The 11,287-nt window shown below is 40.8% G+C and overlaps 1 protein-coding gene across 6 annotated transcripts in view; it reads left to right on the top strand.

Moving 5' to 3' along the window:
- Positions 1–82: 82 nt before the first annotated feature.
- Positions 83–11,287, top strand: part of SAMHD1 (SAM and HD domain containing deoxynucleoside triphosphate triphosphohydrolase 1) — a 31,076-nt gene continuing 19,871 nt past the window's right edge. For 5 of the 6 annotated variants that reach the window (XR_014895565.1, XM_085302621.1, XM_085302620.1 and 2 more), the window contains exons 1-5: positions 83–145; positions 7,265–7,337; positions 8,547–8,707; positions 10,192–10,307; positions 10,924–10,994. Coding sequence is in view for 5 of the 6 variants with exons in the window: in XM_085302621.1 (XP_085158747.1) it covers positions 99–145; positions 7,265–7,337; positions 8,547–8,707; positions 10,192–10,307; positions 10,924–10,994 (468 nt within the window). In the remaining variant the exon portion in view is untranslated. Of the gene's footprint in view, positions 146–5,767; positions 6,097–7,264; positions 7,338–8,546; positions 8,708–10,191; positions 10,308–10,923; positions 10,995–11,287 lie in introns of those variants that run through there. The other variant, XM_085302625.1, reaches the window with a different exon arrangement.

Raw genomic sequence — 11,287 nt, 5'->3', positions numbered from 1 at the left:
GCGTGGGCCTGGCGCGCGGCTGCCCCGCGCGGGCGCGGGCGGGCCTGGGCACTCACGCTGCGTGCTTGTGCCCCTCAGAGAGCGGAGTCACCGGGACCATGCTGCTCGACATGCCGGCCTGCGCCCTCGAGATCACCCGCGTCTGGTAAGAGCCGCCGGGCCGGGCGCCGCCTGGCGTGTCCCGGCGCCCGGGGGCCTTTCCCTCGCCTCCCCGCCGCCCCGGGCAGGTTTTCCGCCGAGGCTGGCGGAGCAGCGCGGGCCCCGAGCCGTGACAGAAAGGGAAGGCGGCGGCGCCGCTGCCCTGCAGCCTCACGGGGCGCTGGCCCCTGACCGGCCCTCGCTCCATCCTCTCGTCAGGACGCGGTCCTGGATCCTTGGACGTTGAGCTCGGCTGGACCCAGCACCGCTGCTTGCTTATGCGATCGAAATCAGCTCTAGGGAGGACTTGCGCTTTTTAAAAAGGGAGCAGGAAGTTCAACAAGGAATTATGCTTAGGCAAAGTACCTTTCAAAAACAAAAAAACAAAAACAAAACAAAATAAAAAGGGGGGGGTATGTAAGTCACATGACTTACCGTAGGCACAGCCTTTCCTTCCTCCCCACCCCCTCCCCAAGCCCTGACAATAACAGTAAGATCCGGGAGAAAATATTTTCCGTCCTAACCAGATGGCTTGGTCAGGTTTCTACTGTAAACGCAGAAGAAACTGAATGTGAAAATAATCAGAACAGATACATGTGATTAAAAGGCTCTGTGTTACTARTGTAGTTGCTAGTGTACTCTTAGATTCTCCAGAGTGTTTGGCCAGATGTTCCCCTGCTGATCCCAGCACGGTCAGTGCTCTCCAGGATGTAGAAGCTACTTGTCCAGTAGACATAAAAGGTTAAAAAAAAATGAAAATTGTAATGAAAACATTATAAACAGCAAAATAATTTTTAAAATGTTAGAGATACTAGCGTAAGYTTCAGGGATTTTGATGAGACTTTTCTTCTCAACAAAAAGTTAATGCCAGGCTGATTCTAATAGTGACAGTAGTAAAGATTTTTAAAACAACAAAACAGGCAGTGCTTTGTGGAGATTGTTTCATCCATCTCTCTCAAGGCAGCTACTGGGCATTTGAATGTTAGTTGCAAAATTTGCTTGGACTTCAATCGTTGTTGCTTCTACTACAATAGTTTGGAGAAATTTGAGAAAAAAGGGATTGCGTGCGCACTGAGGAAATACAGGCCTGTGGGCAAGTGGCTGAGTTGAACAGATCTGTATTATTAAATGTAGACATTAGTACATATTAAAGTGCTGCTGTTGTAACAGAGATGGCCAAAAAAACCTCTCATTTTAATCTGGCAGGAGTTGATAGGTTAACAGTCATTTGCCAAGAGCACAGGAAAATAGAACATTGACTTAAAAAAACTTGAAGAATTGTTCTCACTAGCAATACAAATGGTTGAAAACCTTGCAATTTTTGAGGTGATAACTATACTTTCTCTCTCTTCTGAAAGAGAAGAGAGCGTTAATACATCACATCACTGAAGATGTCTGAAATCCCCTGCTGGCTCTTCTTTGCCCTACTAGAGCCTATTTTGCTTACCTTTCCTGGGATATAAGCCAACACAGCCACCACATACCTTCAGGCACTTTTTAATCTTTGAGTGTCTTTTCTTTATTCTTTTGATAACCTTGTTTTACTCTTTCTTCCAAATTTCTTTCAACCCTCCTCTGCTCCATACAATATATTTGCTAATATTGTGGTTAGAAGTTTGAAGTGTGGTTAGTTGGCAGACTTACAGAAGTGTGCAGAGTTGTACACTGTGTGTGTGGAGGATTTTGAGTCCTTCTATATACTGACTGGTTGCTTGACTGTTTATTAGTTTTGGATATCATCAGGAATAACAAGAGGATGTGTGCGTGTTTTAATAGGTTACCGGAAGGATTGTAGCTTTTAGTACCTTAGTGGATGGATGAGTATCAAGTGTCCATATTGGACACCTTGTTTTGAGGATTGTCAGAATGATGAATGTATTCAGGCGTGCTAGTGTAGAGCTCCTTGTTGGTGAGGTCACTGTTTGCACTTGCCTTTATTATTGTTCTCTGCTTCCAGCTCACCTTTCTTTGTGGAGCGGCTGCTGTTCCCTCACACTCCTGTTCCTGCTAAGCTGAAAACATGAGTCAAATGAGAAATTGCTACAGCTTTTTGCATTTCAGAACAACTCAGTAATTCTGAGTACAACTAAATGCATGTAAGGGCTCTCAGTCAGTATTGGATGATAGGGTATGGAATGATATGCTTGTGGATTTTCTTTTACTAGGTGTTTCCTCCAGCAAGATTGGTCAGGGACCTAGAGCACATCCTCCCTTCTGAGAGTTTAATTGGCTAAGGTAGAGTTCAGCTGGTTAAGTCCAAGGTCTGCTTCTTCACTGGTAAGAGCTATTGTAAAGAAAGCTGGAAGTGAGGGCCTACCTCTCCTTCCCCTTGAGAAGCACTTTTTAAGAAGTGCTCTTTAAGATGATGCTCTACTCTGGCCCTGCCTGTGCTACATTGTAACTGTGCAGCAGCTACCTCTGTTTCTGGTCTGGTACCTGCCTGATTTTGARCCTGACCCAGATGTGCTGGCTCGGCTTCTTGGCTTGATCTCTGACCTGCCTTATCACTACAGACTTACTGACTTGATCCCTGGACTGTGCCTGGCCCTGATCCAGATTTGCCACACTTCAACCCCGCTCCTTGTTGGTGAGGTCACTGTTTGCACTTGCCTTTATTATTGTGCTCTGCTTCTAGCTCACCTTTCTTCGTGGAGCAGCCAGCCTCGTTGTTTCCTTACACTCTTGTTTCTGCTAAGCTGAAAACATGAGTCAAATGAGAAATTACTACAACTTTTTGCATTTCAGAACATCTGCTTGACTTTGCAGTAAAGACTAATCTATTTGCCAGCTTTTTTCCAGTGCATAGCATGTCTTACAGTGGCTTTAATCATTTCTCTGTGACAGAGGTAATAAATGTGTATACTTAGTTCACAGTCCTTTTAAGACATTCATAAGGAAAAGCTTGGGACGATTGGCCTGGAGGCAGTGCTGTTGGTTTTTCACACGTTCTCGTGTTCCTAGAAGTTAATGTTGTGCACAGCATATGGCATGGTGCATGTAAAATGTAGATGATGAATAGGACTAGCTGGTTCACTTCTCTGGAATAGTCCAGTTAATCAGTGCAGGAAAAGGACTAGTTAAGCTAGCAGATCAATGCTTCAGATGAGGAAGAGGAGTTGAAAGGTGGTATAGGCTGATACAGATATTTCTGCAAGATAGCCCCAGCTGAGATGGGGCTCATATACCTGTGCAAAAGCTAACTACTGGCAGCTGCAGGTTCATCCTCCCCTTTCTACTTTGTCCTTGTTCTTGTTGTGTAGAGCTGTTTCAGCAGACCATCTTGGCAAAAGGCTGTTTGCTGCGGTCTAAGTAGAGTTTCATAAGCTGTGGGCATCTGTAGGACCTTCTTGTCACTGAATTGTGGAGTTGCTGCTGCCCTCCTTCCCTAGTCTTCCTAGTGTGTGATGCTTGGGAGGCTATAGGTGAAGCAGGRAAGGGTAGAAGGGAATGAGTGGGAAAGAAACTGCCAGTTTCACCTTTTAAAAGGTAACCCATTGCTTTACTGATTCAGCTGTGTGAGGAACTACGTTTGCAGAACCCTGGGAAAATGAAGTAATGAAATATAATTTGTGTATCATCTTTTGGTTGAGGCATTCTTTGACTCATAGGGAGCTTTCTTGCCCTTCTTTTTCCTCTAAAGAAGGATTAAGTGCTTTTTGTGTTTTGTCATTCAGAACGTCAATCTTGCCATGACCGTATTGACATTATGCTTCATCACCTAGAGGCAAAGTTCAAAACAGAGGTTAGTCTCCCTTGAAGCAGGGCAAGAGACAATGTGGAAGTCGTGGAGGTGTTATGAAAGTGAATGACTTCCTAGCCTCTCTAGTTGGGCCTGTTCCTTTTGCTGGAGTAATGCTGTCTGAGGAATCCCACTTCCAATACTATATGCAGCACTGATCCAACCAAGGGGGTGTCTCCTGGCACAAACTACAGCTGTATCATACAGTCCAAAAAGCTGTGTTAGTGCTATTTAATTCAGCTGTGCTAGAGGTGATTTTCTGGAGCAAAAGCACATCAGCCTATGTTTTTTGTGGACAATGTTTGCATAAATACTGTTGTAAGTAGCTTAGAGCAAACAGAGCTGCTTCATTGTGATCCGAAAATATCTCCAGATGTTAGATTTTGTTGTTCATCAAAAAGTAACGGCTTTACTTGATTGAAAATGAAGTGTTTGTGTCGTCCTGCCTCCTGCCCAAGGCCTCATTCAGTGCCAGTTGTCTTGGCAGCATGGGCCTTTGGAGGGATGGCACCTGAGCCTGAAGGGTTCCTAGCATTTGGCAAAAATTAGGATTAAGAAGGTGATTAAACTAGGAAGCCCTTAACACTTAGTGTTGGAGCATCTATCAAGGATGTAGTTTGAGCCCTGTGACAAAATACAATTTTGAAAGGCCTGTGCCAGTGTTCTCCTACCGTTGCAAAAGTGTAATAATTCCCATGGTAGATGCCTGAGCCTAAGCTCAGCAGGGACATGTGGGTGATCTGATGTGCACTTTGTGGGGTAGAGAACTGGAACTGCTCTAATGAGGTGTATGGTGTCTGCTTTTGAGTAGCTCTCATAGGAGCAGTTGTAAACTTGTAAACTGTAACAAAACAACTTGATTTCACCAGTTTTTGTGGTTTTTTTTCTATTTTAAGTTATAACTATACTTTCTGTTCTGTGCACACCATCTGTCTTTCAGAACATGAAGCAGATATGTGCTTTTGGTGAAATGTGGTGTTTACTGAAGGTCAATTTTGGGAACTGTGCTTCATATAAAACACAATTTTGGAAAGTTCTCTTCAGGATGCATCCTAGCAATCTCCTTGTAGTGCTGTGTGGGATGCCAAGTGCCTCGAGTGCTTGCTGACCTCAAACTTGTGGAGCTCCAGTTCTGACATTCAGGTTTTAAGTGAACTGGAGACTTCAATGTGTCGGTGTAAAACAGGCTTATTTACTCCTGAGGACTTGGGAGTCTGGCCTGCCTGTGCAGACAGCTGCTGACTAACTTAGATTCTTTARTTCCCGTTCCTCACAGCTGTCTGGTGTTCCCATAGTTGCAGTTGTTGGTCATTTCTCCAGAGGGTAGATGCCCACATGCATTCTCTTTATGTACGTGGCCTTTTTCCAATGAATTTTCTCCTCAATTCTGCATTTTTGTGGCATTTAAAAGTAAAATTGCCTCACGTTGCCTCACTCCATGAACATCCTTAAAGAAGTCTCTGTCATGTATTTGCATGATCTGGAATATCCTTTTGAGACATTGCTATCCACGTCCTTTTCTGCCACTCTGTAGTGGTGTTRTTAGAGCTCTTTCAAGAACATACTTGTGATGATTATTTAATGTCCATTATTAGCATGCTTTTAAGTGACATTCACTGAAGACCTCTGATGTAATTAATAAAGTGTGGGTCATCTAATTACATTGAGTTTGGATGGGTTTTTTATTATTATTATTTTTTAATCTTCTGATAGCTTTCTCTCTGCTCTAATCCAGGCATGATTTTATGTGTTAGATTAGTATATTCAGAGATTTTATTTTTTTTTCCATAGAAATAAAATGAATGTAGATGGCTGGAAGCAGATCACTTCTCACTTTGCTGTCCTGGAATTGTTTCTGTGGGTGGTGACAGAATAGCTGGTTACCACACCAAGCACTTGTTCCAGCTGAGTTAGCCAACTGTCAGTTGGAAAGGTTACACCTTCCTCTTGGGGAGCAGCTTAAATATACTTGGTACCCTTTTTCAGATGAAACTCAGAAAGCAGTTGCCTTTCCTGAGAGTATGAAGATAGGTGTTTAGAAGCTCCTGAGTTTTACTGGTTGCAGAAGAACTCCTTGTTTTTTTCCACAGTGCCAAAGTTTAGTTTCCGTCGTAGCAGGGAGCAAGAAGGATGGGCGCATGCAAGAGGTCTTCCTCTTGACTTTCATTTTAGCAGCTTTCAGTTACCCAGTAGATACAGTGCTCCTTCAGGAACTACCTGTAAGTATTTCAGAGTTTGTAACTTAATACAGATGGAGCTGCTGAGGGTGCAAAGTAGCAAACTTTGCTATATTTGTTGCTATCTTTGAGCAACACCTCTAATGCTTTTGATCTTGTTTGCTTACAGCAGTAGCTAAAGATTTTAAGTGACTGTCCATGAACAGCAGAGATGGCAACCCAAGATATCTCATGTTGCAGTCAGGGATACTAAATTTTTAAGACAAAACCTGGTTTCCGGCAGCTCAGATATTATATGGATATATGGATTTAATATTTTATGCATTGTGAATTATTAAACTGTTAGGAAAAATAGGTAGTATTAGTTTCTGTTAAAGTTTAAATTCAGACTGGTGCAAAGCTGATCTCAGAGGCTGGGTAGCTTGTGTAAATAGAGTAAAAGTTAGCAAATTGTACTTGTTCGTGGTGTAATGTTTGCTGTTGGGTTGTGGGACTGAAACCATTTTGCTTGAGGACAAACTTGTAGATAGGTAATAAAAGTGAGAGTGTAATACTGTATTATCTCCCCTTCCAGACTTGTCCTGCCTGTGTTTTTAGATTACTGTGGCTACAACAAAGTACCTCTGTTGAAAGCTTATGAACGTATTGTTGAGAAGAATTTCAATGATTTATTACAAATGATAGCGAAATATCTTTATGAAACATAAGAATCAGTTCTCAACAAAGACGGAATATCTTCCATACTCCAGTGGTTCAGCTCTTGCAGTTGAAGTTCTGTTATGAAAAATTCAAATTGTTTTGGTTAAATTAAGATTCTCTTAAAACAGAGTTGACTAATTTTGGAATAAATGTATAAAAATATTACTTATTTTGGATTGGGACCTTTCAGTTTGAGGAGTTTCTCAACCTTAAAATGTCAGTTATTTGGGCGCTGTATGTTGTCTTTCAGATACATTTAAAGGACTTACCCAAATGTGACTTTTCCTAAAATAAATTGATAATTTTTTTTTTTTGTATTTCTTGATGTTTCTTCTTCTCACTTGTGTAGCAATGGGACGAGCACTTAGATGTAGAAATATGTATTTCCACCAAAAGAGCTAATAAAGATCGGAACAGTAAGAACCTGCACAAGTAATTCCTTATATACTGCAAACTGTAAAGGAAAATACATGAGAAWTTTTTCTTTCTTTTCCTTCTTTTTTTTTCCTAGCCTCCCAGCTGAGAGACTGAAAGTGCTTGCCTGCCTGAACAAACTGAGACAGCAGCATGTGGACATAATGAAGGTAACTGTGTTGCTGTGTGGGGAGGCCAGCGAGAGAGTGGTGCTGCCAGCTGGTACTGACACTTCAGATCACTGTCCTCTGTTGCTCCTCCCATTGTCTTTGAGTTCTGTGGTGGCAGCCTGTGCTGCTGTGGTGCTTTTCTTCTCTAGAGCAGTGAACTCCAAGCCCTTTCTCTTTGATAGTTGGGAGTCTTTGTAAACCACATTAACCAATGAAGTTGTTAAGATCATCAGTTAAAAGCTTGATGTGGGCACCTGGCAGTTGTGAAAAATTGAAAGAGCAAGTGAGCTGTTTGGAAATGTAGTGCATTCACATCTTTTGTCTAGTAGACTCTTTTCTTTTTGTTCTTTATTAGTTTAGCCCCAGGTTTGGGTTGGCAGACTACTTTTGTCTGCCACAGTTTGCACTGTTGAACAGTTTCTCACACTGTTACCTGTTAGTTCAATTCAGATAAAGGCTGGCTGCTACATGCATCCCTCAGCCTTCTGCACATCTGTTAGAGCCCTATCAGTTTAGGGACAATGAGGAGAGAGCCTGTCAGAAAGAATCCTATTTTGTTCAGTATTTTACCAAGATATATATCCTGGAATGGCTTTATCTTCTGTTCTGATGCAAGGATTAAATGTGGTTATGCTTATCTTCTCTAATAAGTCTCTGTAGTTACTAAGATATTTTTTAAAATGCATATGCGGAGGTGGTCCAGGACTGCTTCTTTCAAATGGCAGGTATCTCGAGTTTTGTCTATTATTTTACAAAAACGATTGGAATYATAATTTCCTCTTTGCAAAATTTGGCTTGATTTTTAAAAACACAAGCACTGGCAAACTGAACACTTCTTATTGGATGCCTTGGAAATGTGTTGTGGTATCCTGCTTTAATTGGAATGGCAGATGTTGCCATTAATAAAGACAGCTGTTTTATCAAGTGGTAAGTGTCAGAATGAAACAGATACAGATAACATTTTTTGAGATTTTTTACTTAGATTCCTTTACCTACTGAAATGCATAGCTTTATCTTTTTGAACATCACACTAAGTAGTTCTCTGAGATAAAGCATTATCTAGGATAGAAAAGATATGACTATTTTAAAAGAGAAAACAGCCCTTTTCCCCCAAATAGCTGACCCTTGTAGACATCCTCTATCTTGGCGCCTGTTTCTTTTAAAAGTCAGTTTTTAAATGTTGGTTTCATTATTATTTGACTCTTCCAGGTTTTTAATGATCCCATTCATGGGCATATTGAGATACATCCTCTTCTTGTTCGCATCATCGACACTCCTCAGTTTCAGCGCCTTCGATACATTAAGCAGCTGGGAGGCACGTACTTTGTTTTTCCAGGAGCTTCTCACAACCGCTTTGAACACTCTTTAGGGTAAGGTGTTGTTCTCTTATATGCATGTCTCTTGCATTTTAATTTTCCTGAGATTGTTTCCACTTTGAAAACAGCTGTGTGCCATTTTCTGTCTTGTAAATGTTCCTGTATATCCTATGTAATTGTGGGTGTGGGCTGTTCTCTTTAATTTCTTTTGATAGAGCAAAACCATGAAATCTGCAAGATGAATCACTGTTAGATTTCTGTTTTCCCCCTTCTTTCTCCTTGTGAGATGGAATGCTTTATGTTTTTCCTGGTCTAAATTGAGTTGGGAGGGATACTGAATTTGCCATAAATGACTGGTCAGTTGTATTACTCTTGTATTATCCAGCACAGATGAAATGGATTTTGGCTGTAATGTTTGTACTTAGGTATGCTTTATGCAATATATTACAGTTAGATGACAAGTAGTCAGACTGTTAAGTTAAACAGAAACAGATTGTGGRCATTGGGATTTCCACTGGTTTGCTTTAGAAAGGTTATTGTTACTTAGATCATTCACGATCCACAGAGAAGCTGAGTAATCACCAGTATAACCTTGTTTTAAAGGCATATCCCCAGGTGCAGAGAAATTAAACTACTTGGTGTATTTTTTCAGGTGATTTGGCCAGCCTAAAGTTGTTTTATAGAAGATGTTGTATAGAAATAATTTGGAGCAAGTCTGGCTACTGTCCCTCAGAAGGCTAACAAGAGGCAAATGACTATTGCAAAGGGTCAAGCTAGTGAGGCAAGCTTAAATTAACAGCATCTAATGAACCTGGAAATATAAAAACCTGAGGGATATAAATAAACCTGTGAGAACAGGAGTCTGAAAACTCCATTGGTGTCAATGGATACATATTGAATATATTGATACCAATGTATTGATCCAGGATACACTGATACCAATGTATCTATCCATCCATCCAGAAACATCAACTGATGTTTCTTTCAAACAGTTCGATTAAGCTGTATAGTTAAACTTAGGACAGTTGTTCTTAACTTGTATGTCATTTCAAAGATTTCTTTATGTTTAAAATAGAAGTAGGCTTTGTGTGTTTGTTGGTCTAGGGAAAAAAAAAGTACAATTTGATCTAAGACACTTCTTCCTCTTATAAAACATGTGGGGGTTTAAATTGGAAGTTAAAGAGAGCACTGATAGTGACACATTTGATCTGTGAGAGAGAGTAAAGTACAGAATGCATCCTCTTAGAACTGTTGTTGCGGGAATACCATACTTAGGATGCAGTTGTTAATGTCTCCATTTTGGACATGAAGTCTGTTGCATTTTTGCTTTTTTGCTCTCAAATATGTTACTAGGGCTCTACTAGAGGAGATAATTTGTTTCCGTGATTCTCATGCAGATCGAGGGTTGAGTATCTGTTGAGTACTACCTGTCAAACTACGGCTGTGACTTAATGTGGTGAAATAAAATTGATGAATTGTTCTCTTTCTATTCAGCCTAAAATACTATTTTCTTTACTTTCTGGTTTTTGCTGCAACAGAGTAGGCTATCTAGCAGGATGTCTGGTTCGTGCACTGAAGGAAAGACAACCAGAACTCGATATAACCCAGCGAGACATCCTCTGTGTTGAGATTGCTGGGCTTTGTCATGATTTGGGTAAGCAATGCTTGGGATGATTTGTTTCTCTCCAGAAAGAGAGCTATGAGATCAGAGCATGAGATCTGTTCCTGGCTGCTCAATGCATGGCCATATTCTGCAACAGGATTTACTTATTCCTGTTTAGTCTGGAGCAACTCTCCTTTTAGGCAAGTGTATTTGGTAAATCCGCAGACAGCTTAGCCACTCGTTCAAGTCTTTTCAGTATGGTGCTTTGAATTCTTCCCTCTGTGGCGTGTGTCCTGTTCTTTCTGTGGTATCTTCAGTTCTCTTAAAACCTCCAGTAACATCTCAACTGGAAAGTTAGTGGTCCTTTCAACATTTTTCATGATTATTTTGTAAAACTGCCTATCTTTCTCAGAGCTGTCATAGAATAATTAGTGTACCTACTGTTACTGGAATATTTGCTTGTGGTGTAGGTAGCGGAACTGAGTATGTTGAATGTAGTAGTAGTTTAGATGTTGCATTAGTGAGTGTACTTGCTGTAGCTGAATCTTGCTGATAGGTGATGTGAAGTTGAAGGCAATTACATAAGAATCCAGGTGCTTAGCTTGCTCCAAATAGTTTTATTGATGAGCATGTCTCAGAGGAAACCTGTATAATGTTTATTTTTAAGGTCATGGGCCATTTTCACACATGTTTGATGGAAGATTTATTCCACTTGTTCGTCCAGATTTGAAGTGGAAGGTAGGCATTTTGCTATTAAAATAAAATGAGAAAACTCAATTTTTTAAAGGGAAAATAATTCATCTTAAAAGATTGACCAGTACTTGTGGGCACATAGTTGTCATCTAGCTTTTTCTTACTGCATCATTGTGATGATGTAATTAAAAAACAAAGTTGTCTCCTTATCCTGTGGAGATTTCCCTATTGTTGTCTGTAAATATTCGTTTGGGGAATTTTCCCCCCTCTTAGTGTTGGCCATGGGCAGATGTAACCTTCCTAATAAAGCAGAAGGAGGTATGGGTAAGCAAGGGCAT

Source organism: Rhea americana, unplaced genomic scaffold, assembly GCF_003343005.1.
Source record: "Rhea americana isolate MKP2758 unplaced genomic scaffold, rheAme1 scaffold_190, whole genome shotgun sequence".
NCBI lineage: Eukaryota > Metazoa > Chordata > Aves > Rheiformes > Rheidae > Rhea > Rhea americana.
This window is presented reverse-complemented; position numbering and strand designations above follow the sequence as displayed.